The sequence below is a fragment of the Aaosphaeria arxii genome (genome assembly GCF_010015735.1).
Source record: "Aaosphaeria arxii CBS 175.79 unplaced genomic scaffold BU24scaffold_1, whole genome shotgun sequence".
Classification (NCBI taxonomy): domain Eukaryota; kingdom Fungi; phylum Ascomycota; class Dothideomycetes; order Pleosporales; genus Aaosphaeria; species Aaosphaeria arxii.
Window position 1 is genome coordinate 4418586 of NW_022983474.1, and position 16983 is coordinate 4435568.

The window sequence follows — 16983 nt, forward strand, 5'->3', positions numbered from 1 at the left end:
TCACTCACTTGGTAATTCATGTCGCATAAAAACAAGTTTTTGGGGTATTCTCTAATCCGATGTGACGTTGATATCTACCTAGTCCTATATCAAAGGCCGCACCCTGCTACACTCTTTTGCTCTGCGGGATTATATGTAGACCTGCTTGCGGCATTGTAGCTGATGCTCCTCGATGCCCCGAGACCTCCTGTGCCTAGAACCTCGTACGACGAAGGTCTGATTATTGCTCCCAGTTCGGCGCTGCACAGATCCGGTGAAACAAGCTGTGCTCAATGGACTAACGCGAGTCATCAGCAAGCATGCCGCATTCAGTGCTGTCTTAGCAAAGGGTTGGCTGCTGGGTAGCTAGACGCAAACAAATCGAAACTGTTGGGTGATTGATGAATGAAACTCGATTGTCTCAAGCTAATTACTTGGACTCGGGATGCGCCCTTTCGTACACCCAGTCGTTCAATCCTTCACGATTCCTATCCTGGAGTCAGTAGCGAAACGGAATCTTAGGCTTCGTATGTCTTACCTCACAATCTCTATGGCGTAGAACTGCATGCGGACTGCGAAGATGGTGTTGTGTTGTTCGTACTCCTCTTTGGGATTGTTCCGCAGCATAGTGCCAAAGTTGTAATCGTCAACCTTCTTCTCATATTCCGTGATGAATTTGCGCCAGCGCTCCTTGCCCTCCTTGCTCTTCATCTCATCCTCATTTATGGTAGCCTTCGGATCAAACTCTGGGAAGTCCTTCTTGAAGTGCTCGTAGATTTCATCGTCGAATTTTGTGAGGCGCAATTTCGATCCTGGGACTTTCTCCAGGATGCTCCAGTACGTTTCTACGTGGCGCACGACTTGAAGTTGTGTTAGTCACTACGACCAAACGGTTTTGGGAGGGCGAACGAACCTTTGACGGCGAATTGCTTCTCGATCTGTTCAAAGGTTAGTTTTGCCTTGTGATTAGCAGCAGTGTGAACATACATCCTCGAAGTTATCAGTATCCTCGGCATTGATGTTAGCACCAGCTGGTAGAGACATGATTGTAGTATTGTAGTTGGTATTTTCCTGTGTTCGTTGTAGGGATTGAGATGCAAAACCAATACTTGGGGTGAGGAGTGTTTGTTTTATATATGGGGTGGAATGAATTTAGATAGAGGGGAAGAAATTGGCGGCGATGACGATGGAAGCTTCGCGCCCCACCCCGCCGGTTCCTTGCGCCACCACACATTGATTTTCGTACCATCGCACCGTATTATTTGCTGACTCAACGGGAGAATGGGGTTAAGTTTGACTAACTTTAACTTAATTAGGCCCAAAGTTTACGTGCCTTGAATTTAGTTATTGAGCAAGAAGTCCAAAAATTCCCCAGCTGCTACTGTCTTCTCCACTGCCACCAAACCAATGTCACAAGTCGGACGAGTAAGTCAATAATGCTTCATTACACAGAACAATAATTCATCCATTGACGAATGTAGCATGAGGCGACTCGTGTTCCCGTGACCGCCTTGGGCACTCTGGGGCCACTCGTTTTCTGCGCCGAGGGACCTCATTTGCGATTGTATCACAGATTCAAATTCCTCGCAACAAAACAAATCTTCGAAGGCCAAGCAATACATGGAATTGCCGTCCACGCCGAGCATCCCCAATATGCATTCATAGCTATTTGGGGAGGATGCCTCGTTCGCCTGTTGCGAATCGATTCCTCCCTACTAGTTGGCGAGGTCGAACCTAGCATTTTTGACCATGTCTGCTGTACTGCAATCTGTAAAACGACCGATTGGCTTCTCGACCTCTGCTTTGGACCTTCTGCCTCCGAGGGTGGCTCTTCTGGGGATGAATTCGTTACTTGTGCTGCCGTGACCGCCCATGATGCTCTTCTAGAATTGAAATTGGACCACGACCGAAGTAGCGAAGAGAGTCATGATCTGGGCTCTTTGAAGGTGTCAGAGCTAACATCAAGCACGCGATCTATTTTATATTCTGCAGACGTTCTGTGGGAGGACCGGGATCGAATTCTGATTGCTGCCGGTACAGCTTTCGGAGAGATCATTTATTGGTCGTGGTCACGAGGACCTGATGGACATTCCAGTTCTCGGACACACCACGTTTTCTTAGGCCATGAAGGCTCCATATTCGGAGTGGAGATCTCGAAAGAGTTTCTGGACATCTCGAGCAAGAAGCCCACAAGACTACTTGCTAGCTGCAGCGATGACCGAACGATCCGAATATGGGACGTCTCAGGTGATGGATCGCAATTATCAACACCAGACATTGGCTCGGAAGCGGCGAGAACTCGGCACACTGGATTCAGTAACGAAGCTATTGACATGGATGTCTCGAGTGCGCCGTCCCTAGCAATTGGTTGGGGACACACCTCGCGCGTCTGGACAGCACGCTTTCTCGATGCCGATGTCCCTGGAGCAAGCATCTGCCTCCTTTCATCGGGAGAAGATGCAACATCGCGAGTATGGCATCTAGTAGCAAGCATTGGAGGACCTACCCGATTTGACCTAAAACAAGTGAGTTGCGCGGCTTACCATAATGGGAAAAATATATGGTCGGAGGCGTTATACGAACCAGTCCCGGGCATCCCATATATCGTATGCGGCGGTGCGGACAGCAAGATAACTGCTCGAGTGCTTTCCTCGTCACTACAACCTGATCGTCAGGGAATCATCCGTACAGGCGAGTACACAGTAGAGGATATTGTCGCCATTCAGACACAACCACACCTCGTATCAATATCTCCAAAGTCGTCGGCACATAAGTCGTCGAAAGTCTCAGAATTCTTCCGAAATTATGCTTTCGTTGATTCAGAGACATTATTGCTCACCACGAACAGCGGTAAAGTCTATCTCGAAAAGCTGTCGATTGATGTGGATGATGCCGAAGTCACTGGTATGATTTCCGACTCCAAGCTTCTAGACGAAAAAGACGATCTCCGCGGATACTCGATTTGCGCTGCCCACAAAACGCTTGGTGTGGCATTTGTAGCTGGTTCTCGCGGAAGCATCTACATGTATCGCCAGAACCAGCCAAAATTGTCGCACATTTACTCCACCAAAGGAAAGGCTGGAAGTTTGTTCGTTGCGAGCACCACAAGCAAGATTGGGGTAGTAAATCTGTTGGTAACGTTGATGGGGCAGTCGGCTGCCTACCTTCTCTCTATCGAAACAGGGCGGGAGGAGAACGTCCTTGTGCGAGAGGTTGCGTTGTCGATCTCCGAATCAATGACTGGCTCGACGATCACGAGTATGGAGCATGTAGTCTACGATGATACGGCAGAATATATCTTCCTTGGCTTCCGTGGAGGCTCCATCGCCATTTACTCTCTCACCGCAACTATGAATGACGAGATCCAGAACACAACAGCGTCACTGATCAGGATCATCCCCCAAGTTCACGGAAAAGAGACAGTTACATCTATGATGTGGACACCGTCTGGAGACAACACACCTTTCCAAGGATATCTCACCTCCGTCGGTCGAGATAGCTGCGTGGCCATTCATTCCGTAGATCTTTCCGAAAACTCGGTTGCCATTGTTCACAACGTTCCGCTTGCGATAGGACCGAACATCGAGGGTCTGTATTTCAAAGACAGCCACCTCATTGTCTACGGTTTCTCAAGTGTTGCGTTCGTTCAGTATGATACCACATCGGAAGAAGAGATCATGAGCGTCGAGACGGGAGGGTCGCATCGAAGCTGGGCTTTCCGACCCCAGTCTACAGAAGACGGAGGAGGCACACTGGTCTGGACACGGGCGTCTACCATGCATATCCGCACGCAGAAACAACCAAACCATGTTGTGATCAGGTCGGGAGGGCACGGTCGAGAAATCAAAGCGGTAACTGCGCGCAATAGAACACCTACGGAAGGATCAAGGCAGCTCGTCGCCACAGGTGCTGAAGATACCGACATCAAGATCTTTGAGTACGTAGACGGAGACTTCGTATGCAGGCGTACATTGAGGAAACACGTCACTGGTATACAACATCTTCAATGGTCTGAGGACGGAGAGTACCTATTCAGCAGTGGTGGGTGCGAAGAGTTCTACGTCTGGCGAGTGCGATTTCTACCGTCATCACTGGGTATAGGTGTTGTGTGCGAGTCTATCTGCACGCCTAAAAGTGATCATCCGGATTTGAGGATAATGTCTTTTGATGTTCAGAAAAGAGCTTCAACTGGCGGATATCTCATTTCGATGGTGTATTCTGATTCGAAGATAGGGGTATGTTTTAAACACATCACTCACAGGTTATACACAACTCATTTATTAACAATTGCCTAGGTCTACAGCTACGATGTCACAGCGGCCCAGAGATGGCGTGTTATTGCCACGGGAACCTACTTTACGTCCTGCTTGACCCAAACAGTTTTCCTCCCAGATGCTACCATTTTGACCGCAGGTACAGATGGGCATGCTGTCTTTTGGGCTTTGCCAGAATCAGTCCGCGGACCACATGAGAATCTGCCCGCTGATTCTCAGAAATTGACTTGGAAAGATCCTATTCGCATCCATCAAAATGCATCAAAGACACTCGTAAGTCAACTGTTAGAGAACGGGCACATAGTGGTTGTCTCTGGCGGCGATGACGGCAGCTTGTGTTTGCAATACATCGATGTAACTACGTGCACTGCGAGGCCGCCAATAATCGTAAACCGCGCGCACAGTTCGGCAGTGACAGCTTGCGCTGTTGCTTCGTATGAGGTGAATGCTTCCTACCAACGTTTCTATTTAATGACGTCCGGAAACGACCAGTGGATAAGAGTTTGGGAGGTCACAGTAAACGCAAACGAAGGAGTAAATCACATGCTAGACATAAGAAGGATAAAAAGGCTCAAAACAAATGTCGCAGATGTCTCGAGTATGACAGTACTGCCTCAAAGGAGGGTTTTGATCACGGGGGTGGGGATGGAAGTTACTGATACCAGCCTCGTCCCAATGTCTGAAGCTCCGAGACATTGTGGTCTGTGACATGGTCTGTGACATGGTGCTCCGACTGTTGGGGGGATTGTAGCCCTTTAAAGAGTAATGAAATACGGAGTAGTTCTTGCAGCGTCATCGTTGAATTGTTGAGTGAACACTGAGACATATAGAGGCTGGGAGAGGGGTAAGAGCGAGGGAAAAGGTGCTGAAGTCCGCGATAAGAGCAGATAAGATTGATTCGGCTAGATCCTAGCAGTCGAACCATGGTTGAGGCTTCTGGAAACGGGTCGGGGCTGGGTACCAAACTATCGCGTTGCCACAGCAACAGTGCACGCCAAGCTTTCGCGCAAACATAATGGCCGCATCACGCTTCCCTCTCCCTCTCTCTTTCCTCACACTCACAACACACAACTTCCACCCGCAACCGAACACGATCATCAGAAAAATACTCTCCACGATGGTCACCACCCGCTCTCGCGCGAAGCAGGAGCCTTCGGGCACTGCTGCCGCCAACTCCAGCAACACTTCTACCAACACTCTCAATGCACCTCCCAAACGTGCAAAGAAGGCGCCCGCTGCGGCAGCCGCGCCTACCACCAAGAAGCCCGCAAGCAAAGTCACAAAAGTCTCCAGAGTGACAAAGAAGGCTTCGCCAAAAAAGCCAGCTGCGATCACTGAGGCCCCACTAAAGCGGGCACCGAGGAAGACAGCCGTGCCAGCAAAGGCGGCACCTGCACAGGCGACACAAGTGAAGGCGACACAAGCAAAGGCTGCCCCAGCAAAGGCAACTCGGGCGAAGGCAACACAGGCGAAGGCGACCCAAGCAAAGGCATCACAAGCAAAAGCATCGCAAGCAGAGGCATCACAGGCAGAGGCGAAGGAAGTCCTTGCGACACCAGTCAAGCCAGCCTCGCCAGTTCAAGAGGAAGATCCGCTTGCGGAGTTTCCTCAGTACCCAAGCACCCCAGACGTGTATCCTCTCGCAGAGTTCCCTCAGTACCCCACCACCCCAGATGTCAACCCTCTGGCCCAGTTCCCCCAATACCCATCGACTCCCAACGTCAACCCGCTTGGAGAATTTCCGCAGTACCCTACCACCCCAGATGTTAACCCCATGGCGGAGCATCCTCAATACCCAACCACGCCAAATGTCAATCCTTTGGCTGAATTTCCTCAATATCCGACAACTCCCAACGTCAATCCTCTTGCAGAGTTTCCTCAGTATCCGACCACCCCTAATGTCAACCCACTTGCCGAGTTTCCTCAATACCCCACTACTCCGGCAGTCAACACAATGGCTCAGGTTCAAAGCCAGCCATCGACCCCAGAGCAGCGCCCTGCATCTACTCAGAGGACTGCATTCCAGTCGGATCCGACAACTCCCGAGCAAAATGTCTCCCCCGGAAAGCCAGAAGTCTCATTTGCTCTCAACGTTGAAGTGCCAAACCTGCCATCTATGGGTCTTCAGAACCCGACTCTTAACCCACCAAGTCTCCATGCCTCCAACTGGCAGACTCCAGCCCTCCAGGTCCCGTCTCTTCGTGCCCCATCTCCTCAACCCATTGCCAAGAGCTTTCCCAACGCATCCCCTTACAAATCTGCTATGCGCTCTCCTCAGAAGCCCGAAGTAGAGAGTCCCAAGAAGTCCGTCTCCTTCCAATCCTATCTGTACACAAGCACCGAGAGCATGTTCTTCAACCCCGACGGTTTGCTTGCAGGGAGCGTTTTCTTTTGTGATGTTCAGCACAAGGGCAGAGACCAGGCCCACCTGTATGCTACACTTCTGGAGGAACTTGGTGCTCTTGTTGCCGACAAATGGGACAAACATACCAGAGGAATCACCCATGTCCTTTTCAAAGACGGTGATGACGAGACGTTGGAGAAGGTCGCGGCCACGCATGGCGAGGTCAAGTGCGTCGATCTGGGTTTTATCCTAGATTGCGAGAAGTTCAACAAGCGCATGGACGAGTCGGACTATGCTGTTGATCTGAACCCCAACAATCATTCAAAGCCTGAACCAAAGAGGCAGGCCTACACCCCGGCACGCACACCTTCTAAGTTCTTCATGGGCCTTGAGACCAGCAGTCTGCCTAGCACTCCTCCCACCCCCACCAGCTCCGAATTCGACAGATCCTTCGTCGAAGAGGAAAAGGAGAACACCAAGCCGAGTCCACTGTACAAGCTCAACCCCAACGCATCCAGGAACATCATGAGGACATGCCCAACCAAGCTGTCAGTTCCGGAGTCTACACGGAAGCTCTATGCACAGACTCCTACGAGGAATGCAAGGCCCAGTACGTTTAAATACACGGGCCCGGTAAACAACAAATATCTTGCGCAGAGCCCAGGCCGCTCTCTTCTTTTCCAACCTCGCACGGCTCAGCCCACTCGCAAGCGAATGTTGGAGGACCTTGAGGACGATGAGTCCTTTGGAATGCCGAAGAAACTTCGCTTCTCGTAAATTCCTCAAAAATCATCTCCTCTTGCAGAGTGTCGGTATCTTTGCGCACCTTTCATGATACCACGGACTTCGTAACGGACACGAACATTCAGGGCGCATTACGGAGTTTTGTACGATTTTGAACTTTTGCTTTTCCTTTCTTGTAACAACGACAAAATCAGCAGTGGACGAGGATATGTCTACCTTTATGATTTCAAAAGGCGTTGGGTGGTAATCTGGAGTCCTGGAAAAGCATGATACGACTCATTGACTTTCTTTTTTGTATAACGATACCCCACGTCCCCATCGAGCGGACTAGTTTTGTGCTTTGGAATTGGAAAACATACTTAGCGGAGTGTCGGAGCTTTATCAGGCAGGCTCCATAGCCAGACTCCCTCTTAGGAGGTTGAGCAGTGGCTATGGGCCCGGCGTGGGAGGGATGAAGCAGAGGTACGGCCAGACTCACCCTTGGGGTTTGAGCAGTGGTCAAATCCATACTCTCCCCCTTTCGGCCTTGGGTTTTGAGCAGTGGTTAAATCCATACTCGCCCTCGGGTTTGGAGCAATGGTCCCAGCCTTGTTCACACCCTACGTCCCTGATTGTCTACACTCGCTGTAATTATCAACTGTAGTATAGCAATGAAAACAATAACTGTATGATGCGTCTTATTCATGATGTGACTTCAAATGATCAAATCAAGCACACAATTGGTATTACTTAAGAAATAGCGAACCATTCGTGAGTATTGACACCTTTCTCCTGATTCCAAGTAGCACACGATGCCTTCTTTCAACACGATGACTTCTTTCAACACGATGACTTCTTTCAACACGATGACTTCTTTCAACACGATGCCTTCTCTCGAGTAGCACAATCTGCCTTCTTCTATGTGGGATAGAGATACGGAAAAAAACGTTACTGTTCGCATTCTTGCCTGACAATCTATGGGGACGATTTATTCAGCACTGCAAAAACATTGATCCCGTGATAGCATGATTGACAGGTCACTGTTGCATCACAAGTATATTCTCGATAGCAAGGCCCAATACTCCACTCCGCCTTGCTTATGAATACCAGTAACTTGGTTAAGGTTGTCAAGTCATAAAAAAATAATCATTACCCTATCGTGATCAAGTGTGAAATGTGCCTTTGCCTATGCGGTAAGTTTCTCATCATGCATGCGTGGTCACAAACGCAGACATTGCCTTGACAGCATTACCATCGTGCAATCTTAGTAGCTCGGTGGCGCGCGGCTTCGAAACCTCAAGCTCCAATACCTGAGAAATCATCAGGGCAAGTACTTAATCTACTAGTATAGGAAGATAGTTGCAGAACATACGAGAAGTGAGACATCAGCAGCATCCACCTTGACTGTTTTCTTCTTCTCCGCAGGCGCACTCTTCTCATCGATACTCAAATTCTTCATAGCCTCTCCCAATGCCTTCGAATCGATGTCTTTCTTGGATCCATCGTCGGCATCTACGGCGTCGAGGGAAGAGAGCGCTTCGGCTGCTTTGCGGTCTTCAGCGGTAGCCGTCGGGGCATGGGGATCGGAGACGCCCTCCTGTATCGCTGAAGGTTGCGGTTCTTCGGCCATGGTTGCAGGCGGGGTGTATCAGTTATTGATTCTGCTCGCAGATGCAAACGTGTTGCCACGGGATGGCAATGTCTTACATGCTTTTCGAATAGACAAAGATGGAGCTCAAAGACGAAGCTAACCTGGAGGCTGAACAGTCGATGACGGGTGTTTCGCCAAGGAGTCGGTCCACCAATCACGACAAGCGAGGATTCTTCCGTTTACACATGGCTTTATTGAAGTGACTCTTCTGATTCTTTCTGTATGACTCTTGAGACACAGTACTTGGAAGGTTCGATTACTGCCAGCTTGAGCACTTCCAAAATCCGACTCGAATCAGCTGCAAACGATCTGAGACCTCTCGCTGCATTGAAAGGTTGAATAATTGTAAGTCTTACACTGGACAACCATGTTCAATTGACAACCTGCAACTAAACACCCTACTCCACTATTATGACCTGCCACATGGATTTTCCCTTTCTAGTTACATCACTTGGTTTGCGATAGCGATTTTTTGTCTCATTCTGTAATTTCAGAACCGTCTGACCTGGAACATGAGTCATTGATCCTACTGCAAACGACAACATCTTCTACACTCTGCATTCGAACAGACTGGCTTACATTCGATAGGAATCATACGAGCTTTGATTTAGGACAACAAAGCAGCAAGATGGGTCATACACAGGGCGCCAATGGTGATGGACAGAATTGGTCACCTGACTGTAAGTGGTATCCCTTCTACCAAAGAATTGTACTCTGACAATCTTATAGCATGGAGATCGAAGCCGATCAAGCAAATGGTGGAATATGAGGATTCAGAAGCCGTATCTGCTGCATTAAAGAAGCTTTCAAGCCTTCCACCTATTGTGACGCCGACCGAGATCACCAAGCTTAAGTCACACCTTCGAGATGTCGCGCTTGGAAAAGCGTTCCTTCTCCAGGGAGGCGACTGCGCGGAGTTGTTCTCCTACTGCTCCGATGAGCCCATCGACTCCAAGATCAAGCTTTTACTCCAGATGAGTCTGGTCCTCATCTGGGGCATGAACAAGCCCGTCATCCGGATCGGTCGCATGGCCGGCCAGTACGCAAAGCCTCGATCCAGCCCGACCGAAGTCGTGGACGGCAAGACAATTGCCAGCTTCCGGGGAGACATCCTCAACGACTTCGATCCCGCGAATCGAACACTGGATCCAGAACGTCTTGTCAGCGCCTACTTCCACTCTGCCACGACACTTAACTACGTTCGCGGACAACTGGCGAGCGGGATCGCAGACCTACACAATCCCCTCGATTGGGGCCTCGGCCATGTTCGAGACAAGGACCTGCAAACGAAATACTCCAAGATCGTGAACAGCATATCCGAGTCTCTGCGCTTCATGAGGACGATCGGAGCAGACACTGCCGGCCAGCTCCACACTGTAGATCTGTACACCAGCCACGAGGGTCTCGTCATGGAATACGAGCAAGCCCTCACACGGAGCCTAAGGAACCCGGGCGGCTACACGCCATCTCGCAAGTCATCAGACGGCAAGGGATGGTACAACACCGCGGCCCACTTCCTCTGGATCGGAGACCGCACTCGACAGATTGACGGCGGACACGTGGAGTACTTCCGCGGCATCGAGAACCCGATTGGCATCAAGGTCGGCCCGTCGATGAAGACGGATGAGCTGGTGCAGCTGCTGGACATCGTCAACCCGAACAAGGAGATCGGCAAGGTCACGCTCATTACACGTTACGGAGAGGATAAGGTGGAGGCGATGTTGGGACATCACATCGAGGCAGTGAAGGAGAGCGGCCACATCGTGGTCTGGCAATGTGATCCCATGCACGGGTAAGAAATCCTGACAGTTCAAGAAACCTACAGATCTATATGAAATATGGAGACTGATACTATTTTTCGCAGTAACACCCGGAGCACACCGACGGGCCTCAAGACCCGCCACTTCAGCAGCGTCTTCTCCGAACTCTCCTCGGCTCTCAAGATTCACAAGCAGCATGGATCTTTCCTCGGCGGCGTCCACCTCGAACTGACGGGCGACGCGGTTACGGAATGCGTGGGAGGCAGCGAGGGACTTGCGGAGGAAGATTTGAGCCTGAATTATACCACCTTCTGCGATCCTCGATTGAACGAGAAGCAGGCTTTGGAGCTGGCGTTTTTGGTAGCTGGGCATTACCGTGAAGTCGATCAATTGAGTGGCTCTGGAGCTGGCTTGTGATTGATTGTATATATAATGCGGCTCACGAGTGCGGCTCACGAGCAGTGTATCAAGCTACAAAAAAAAGTAATGCTGATTCCTGACTATTTGCACATGATTGCAACTCGGACGAACTATGGCGGGATGATCTACCCTTAGTACTCGTCGCAGCTCCTCGCTCGTTCGCAACAAAGACCCAATCCAGCCATAGTAGCGAAAAGGTCGCCAAGATTGCACACCGAACTGCACATCGACTACTCTGTACTGAGCTATATATCTCATTTCACTGCTGCCTTGGAGATCCACGCTATCGCCAGGAGATACAACAATTAATTATATCAGGGACGGAATCCCACGGATATCGAGTGCGAGAGTTGCGTGGAGACCTCTCTCAACAGGGGGCATCTCATTGGCTCTCCGCTAGGAGCCCCCCCAACCATTTGCCTTAGGCCCGAGCTTTCGAGATTTCGAAAAGGTGACGTTCATTCGCATCTCAACAATCCTTTTCCCTTGCTCCGTTCAGATAACCTCGCTCCAACGACCGACCTTCCCTCTTATCTTTCCCTCTCTGTTACCTTTATCAGCAATGGGGTCTGCAGCATCGAAAGGCGCTCGTGCCGCGGGTGCGAGCGCTCGCAAATATCCCACTCGCGTCCCACCGACTGCTACAACTACTACAACACAATCCACGACCAGCCATGCTCCTGCTCCTCCTCCGCCGTCCGCCCGGCCCTCTCAAGCAGGTCCTACAGTGCACCCGAGCCCGCAAGCCAGCGAGACGAAGACTCAAGGTACGCATTCATTCATTCACTCACTTCGAACATCCCAGAACGCCTTGGAAATCCCAAAGTGCGAAAGGCATGCCATGTCATTGACGTGAACTAACTGTGTGCCACCACAACCAGCCATCGACCTCGATGCCCGCGACCCAGCATTCGCCTCCCGACTGAACACCATCGGCGTCGTCGAGCCCAACCCGTACCACCCCTCGACCTCCTCGTCGTTCGACCCCAGCAGGCGCAACGCCGCGAATCAGTTCGCGGACATGATGACCGCGCCGCCGCAGTCGGCGTTTCCCGACCCGGGGAATAATCCCGCGTTGCGGATACTGCATTCCAGGCAGAAGATTCAGGAGGAGGCGGAGAGTGAGCTGGAGCAGTTGGGTAAGAGGGGGTTCAAGGGGAGGACGTATGTCGATGCTGGGATCTTGCAGCTGGCGCTCAAGAGGCTGCAGCGTGGGGAGAGCGAGGCGAAGGTCGAGGACGCATTTGACATCAAGAGGGGGCGACTGGGGTTGCTCAAGAAGGGATTGGTGGAGTCGGTATGATGAAGATGATGAAGATGATGATGATGATACGTCGTCATATATTTTGAGGAAAAGAAGATATATGGTACCTATGCGGACAAAGTTGTGGGGGAAGATGTCGCGAATCAACCGCTATGGGCTATGGCTACCGTTGCCATTGCCCGTTGCCGTCGCGGCCGTAAATCCTGCACAGCCGCATGGCGATACTGTTGTTGGACAACAACACGGCCATCGACGAACCCCAAAGGTGGCGCTCCCCATAACCAACCTAAGTCCGATGGAACATGCCATGCAATGCAACACTGTCCCGAATCCGTAGCGCCAGGAATCCCAAAACCAAAGAGAGAGCCAGAAACTCCAAAACCCGATGCCAAGTCATACAAGGACCACCACTACCGTCGGGGGGGTCAGAAGAAAGAAAGAAAGGAAAAAGGAAAAAGTCGTTACAAGAAAAGAAAAAGAGGGAAAAAAACTAAAACTCCTTTCGCTCATGGATGAAGTTATTCAGCGCCGTTATCGCCTCGATGAAGTCCTGCTGTGCGATGTCGAGGCCGTCGCCGCGATCGTCGCCCACCTTGACGAGGCCGTCCATCCTCAATTTACCCGGTCGCCAAGACTTGAGGACACGCCATCGGGTCTTTGATGTGTTGAACGACGGACATGATGGCGAGACGTCTTCCTTCTCGCGGAGGACTCTCAGAGCGTTGATGACGTTGAGGAAGATTCTGATGGATGATGTTAGTTGGAGACTCTTTTTTTTTCATCGGAGAGGTGCGACTCGTTACCTCTGCGTGAGATCGATGTCATGATCCCAGTTGTAGGCGGCATCCCGAAAGCTGTTCCCTTGGGCGACGATGTCGAGGAAGACGAAGAGGCTCTCCTCTACGCTGATGTCCTCCTTGGCCGTACTCGATTCGACGTTCTCGACGATCCAATCGGCGAGCTGGAAGAAGGTCATCTGGTCCATGTGGGTGAACTCATTGAAGCGGTCGGGTATTGTGTTGAGCAGGTATCGGGCCCTATCAGCCCCCGCGGTTCCCGTGACGGCCATATGGGAGTGGAAGTAAGTGGTATGTGGTTGCGGAACTGAAAGTGGTGATGGGAGTTCGCTGATTGATCGTTGTCGTCAGATCGGGCAAGTCAGGCGATGCCGGAGTTAGGAGAGGGGAGGGGTAGTAGTAAGTCGTAGTTATTGTGTAGATGTGTGAATGTATGCGTGTGTGATATGTCGCAATGTATTCAATACAGTCTTCAAGACGTGTGTGAAAGTATTTGTTGCTGGTTCAGGTGTGGTTCAGGTGATGGACTGGCTGAGATGGGGCTAAGGTAGAGAAATAATGGGGGGAGGGCAGGAAGAAAAGATGATGCGGGCCTTGGTTGCAGCGGAGGCGCAACGACTGGGCAAAGATGGCGAAAGAGAGTAGCTGAAGCGGCCAGTGGGGCCGGGTTAAAACGAGACGAGACGAGTGAGTGTACAAGTAGAGAGAGAGAAGAGAAGAGACTGGTCACTGAGGGTGGAGAGTGGAGAGGAGTCGGAGGGGAGTGAGATGATTCGAGACGAGACGACATGGGAAGATTGACATGTGAAAGAGACGAGACAGAGGCAAACACATCCATTAACATATGATGACAGGACACGATGCTGGCTCGAGCGCTTTGGATGTGACTCGCATCGCTTCGGGTCATGGCCCTGTCCAAGGTACTACTACTGCCAATTAACTAGTAGTGGTACAAGTATCACTGACCGAGTGACATCAGTCCCCGTATCCATCCATGATCCTTTCTCATCCTCTTCCTAGTCTTCCTCTTCCGACACTTCATCAAACACAAAGAAAAGTATGCAATGCACACTGTTCATGACAAAGTACTCCGTAGGCAATTACAAGAAGGAATTATTCCAGTTCTAGACTTTGCGCGCCATGGCTCAGGTTAGGCCAGGTCCGGGTCTTGCAACGTGGTTGTGGTGGTTGCGGTGGTTGCGGCGATGGTGGTGGTGGTGGTGTTGGCTCTAGACGGGGCTCCGAACGGTGGATGATGGATGATGGATGATGGCGGTCACGAGTGGTTGGTCTGACTGTGGACTGATTAACCCATTCTTGACACCCAAATCCAAATCTGATGATTCCCGAACCAACATGATGATGATGATGATGATGATTTCCTACTTGTCAACATTCTCGAATTCCTCCTCGGATCAGATCAGATCAGTGTACTTGCAAACGTTTTGGGTCGTACTTGTGATACGTGCAATCCATGGATGAGGCGGGCGGATGCGCGCGCGCACTGCCGGGACTGATCATGCAGCCAAAAGGGTGGATGTCATGTCTTCTTTTCGTTAATTATCGTGCTCGACACCGTTAATGGGCCATCGACGGCTGATAGCCGCCTGTTGCTCGGAAGTCAAGAATAATCCCCGGTCAGGGAAGGGGAAGAGAAGGGCAACGGTTGGATGTGAATGGTGGCATTATTCTGAGCACGAGGATTATTGTTATCATTGCACGGTAGATCGGATCTACTATGAAGGAGGTTAAACCAAGGAAGTTAGAAACTGTTTCGGCGGATCTTCCTTAGCTGGGCACGCACGCTGGGATGAATGACGGATGACGGATGACGGAGTTGGTCACTGGCCTCGCTTTGTTGCAGGTACAATTACACATCGCAAGCTGTGAGTTAACTACCTACTCATTTTACTCATGTATGACAGTTTGAGATACCCGTCTATCTACCCGTTGCCTGTGTATCTGTCTGCCTGCTCCGCTGACAACATGCATGGATGGTTACATGCTTAATCTACCTACCTAACTATCCCATGCTCTCACCAAGACCAAGACCATCATCCATGGCCATGTCTGACGGCGTGTATGCGCATGACGGCAAAGGATCGTTGACTCGCAATTCTCTCCTCCGACCTTCCACACCAGTGACACCACTAGTTAACTAATCAACCTCATCGTACTCGTAATCATTCTACTACTAACGCCCTCAAATGCTTGGCTACATCTCCTCCACTCGTAAAAAGAGCTGTCTCGCCTGTGTAAAAAGCAAACGAAGATGTGACCTGGGGTACCCGTCGTGTAAGCGCTGTTCCACCAAGCATCTGGACTGCACCTATCCCAATGCCGCCGCACGCCAGCACCAACACCAGCAGGTCGGAGTTGTCGTCCGCCAGACAACACCGGATATCGTGCCGGTCGACGAGGACAAAAACGACTTCAATCAAAACACCATACCAGTATCGAAAGACCAAACCGAATCAATAATACCTGACGCTCAGTTCACCCCCGAGATACGAGCCCTAGATCCGTCCTGGCTCCAATCCACTTCGGGTGCGTCCTCCTCTCGTGAAACACCCTTTCAGGACGACCTCAACCTCAGTCTGGACTTACCACCGCGGCTATCCGAAACCCTCCTGCCCCAGATACGGCAGATATGGGAGCCAACCATCCTGTCACAATCCCAAGTTCTCTTCGTCGTCGACAAAATATGCGCCTACATCCCATCCCTCGCGCTCTCTGGCGCCACGCCCTTCATCCATGAGCGCATGTACCAAGGCTGGCAGCCGCAAGCCTACCAAGACAGCTGCACCATCGCCGCCCTCCACATGGTCAAGACGCCGCAGAACAAAGCCATCCTAACCAAGACGATCGACTGCAAGATCTCCGCGCTGATCGCGTCCGCCAACACGTGGACGCTGGCCGAGCACCTCGCCGCCGTCCAGGCCCTCATCGTCTATCAGATCATCCGCCTCTTCGACCCGGACCTCGACCTCCAGCGGCTCGCCGACAGGCAGAACATCCTGCTCGCCATCTGGTCCGCCCACCTCTGGAAACGCTACTTCAACGAGCTCGACCCCACCGACAACTGCTACGACTCGTGGATCTTCCAGGAATCGCTGCGCAGGACGGTGCTCATGTCTGTGTTCTTGCGCGGGATCTGGTGCTCGTTCACGAAGGGCGGGTACTGCGACCAGGTGCCCATTCTGGCGAAGCTTCCCGTGACCAGGGACGGCGTGCTGTGGTCTTCGGACAGCGAGCAGTGGAAGGAGAGGAGGCCGTGTACGACGGAGGGAGGGAAGTTGATCTCCTATGGGGATCTGTCCGAGGGTTGGTCGGTCGATCAGGAACCTGAGAAGCTTCCTGAGTGGGAGCGGGTGCTGCTTGTGGCTTGTCGGGGTGCGGCTGACGCGAGGTTGCTTGGGTAGGACATGGTAATTAGGAGTGGGGTGGTGATGGGGTTGATTGGATGGCTTGGTGTTGAAGGACATAGGGTATGATGCTGCTTGGACGATGATGTTCAAGACTTGAAGAAGAGGAACATCCGGCGATAGCACTCGTTCGTCTTCACGAGATGTCGATGAAATGGAAGACATGAAAGCGAGAGAGCGAACATGGGAATCAGTTCTATATCATAAAATGTTCACGTAAGTTATACCATATCTAACTATTGACTTCTGCAACTTGAACCTTAATTTCTGCATCTTGAACCTTGACTTCTGCATCCTGACTCTTCACTTCTGCATCAAGACTCTTCACTTCTGCATCAAGACTCTT

The 16983-nt window shown here is 51.2% G+C and overlaps 8 protein-coding genes across 8 annotated transcripts in view; 4 read left to right on the forward strand and 4 right to left on the reverse strand.

Annotated features, from left to right (window-relative positions):
* Nucleotides 1-24: 24 nt before the first annotated feature.
* BU24DRAFT_488279 (DUF757-domain-containing protein) lies at nt 25-1056 on the reverse strand. Its single transcript, XM_033533535.1, has 4 exons — nt 967-1056; nt 893-917; nt 518-839; nt 25-467 (listed from the first exon to the last, which is right to left on the reverse strand). Exons 1-4 carry the CDS (start codon nt 1021-1023, stop codon nt 410-412), a joined length of 462 nt encoding a protein of 153 aa, XP_033390305.1. The 5' UTR covers nt 1024-1056; the 3' UTR covers nt 25-409.
* Nucleotides 1057-1334: 278 nt separating this feature from the next.
* BU24DRAFT_384333 (WD repeat protein-like protein) lies at nt 1335-5002 on the forward strand. The gene is made up of 3 exons (XM_033524838.1): nt 1335-1404; nt 1461-4214; nt 4275-5002. Exons 1-3 carry the CDS (start codon nt 1387-1389, stop codon nt 4959-4961), a joined length of 3459 nt encoding a protein of 1152 aa, XP_033390306.1. The 5' UTR covers nt 1335-1386; the 3' UTR covers nt 4962-5002.
* A 3096-nt stretch (nt 5003-8098) lies between these two features.
* On the reverse strand, nt 8099-9285 carry BU24DRAFT_33664 (uncharacterized protein). The gene is made up of 3 exons (XM_033523076.1): nt 8693-9285; nt 8474-8630; nt 8099-8295 (listed from the first exon to the last, which is right to left on the reverse strand). Exons 1-2 carry the CDS (start codon nt 8948-8950, stop codon nt 8526-8528), a joined length of 363 nt encoding a protein of 120 aa, XP_033390307.1. The 5' UTR covers nt 8951-9285; the 3' UTR covers nt 8099-8295; nt 8474-8525.
* On the forward strand, nt 9211-11241 carry BU24DRAFT_384334 (phospho-2-dehydro-3-deoxyheptonate aldolase). The gene is made up of 3 exons (XM_033524839.1): nt 9211-9651; nt 9701-10763; nt 10836-11241. Exons 1-3 carry the CDS (start codon nt 9600-9602, stop codon nt 11146-11148), a joined length of 1428 nt encoding a protein of 475 aa, XP_033390308.1. The 5' UTR covers nt 9211-9599; the 3' UTR covers nt 11149-11241.
* A 193-nt stretch (nt 11242-11434) lies between these two features.
* BU24DRAFT_33643 (uncharacterized protein) lies at nt 11435-12510 on the forward strand. The gene is made up of 2 exons (XM_033523074.1): nt 11435-11918; nt 12033-12510. The coding sequence occupies exons 1-2, from the start codon at nt 11714-11716 to the stop codon at nt 12452-12454; spliced, it is 627 nt and encodes a 208-aa protein (XP_033390309.1). The 5' UTR covers nt 11435-11713; the 3' UTR covers nt 12455-12510.
* Nucleotides 12511-12698: 188 nt separating this feature from the next.
* BU24DRAFT_33717 (uncharacterized protein) lies at nt 12699-13584 on the reverse strand. Its single transcript, XM_033523082.1, has 2 exons — nt 13219-13584; nt 12699-13158 (listed from the first exon to the last, which is right to left on the reverse strand). Exons 1-2 carry the CDS (start codon nt 13482-13484, stop codon nt 12906-12908), a joined length of 519 nt encoding a protein of 172 aa, XP_033390310.1. The 5' UTR covers nt 13485-13584; the 3' UTR covers nt 12699-12905.
* A 1835-nt stretch (nt 13585-15419) lies between these two features.
* Nucleotides 15420-16634, forward strand: BU24DRAFT_340220 (uncharacterized protein; the record flags this gene model as incomplete). Its single annotated transcript, XM_033523222.1, has 1 exon — nt 15420-16634. The coding sequence occupies one exon, from the start codon at nt 15420-15422 to the stop codon at nt 16632-16634; it is 1215 nt and encodes a 404-aa protein (XP_033390311.1).
* Nucleotides 16635-16658: 24 nt separating this feature from the next.
* BU24DRAFT_417617 (uncharacterized protein) overlaps nt 16659-16983 on the reverse strand; it is a 1046-nt gene continuing 721 nt past the window's right edge. Inside the window, exon 3 of the mRNA XM_033526765.1 lies at nt 16659-16980. Within this exon, the coding sequence (XP_033390312.1) occupies nt 16870-16980 (111 nt within the window). The 3' untranslated portion in view covers nt 16659-16869. The remainder of the gene's footprint in view (nt 16981-16983) is intronic.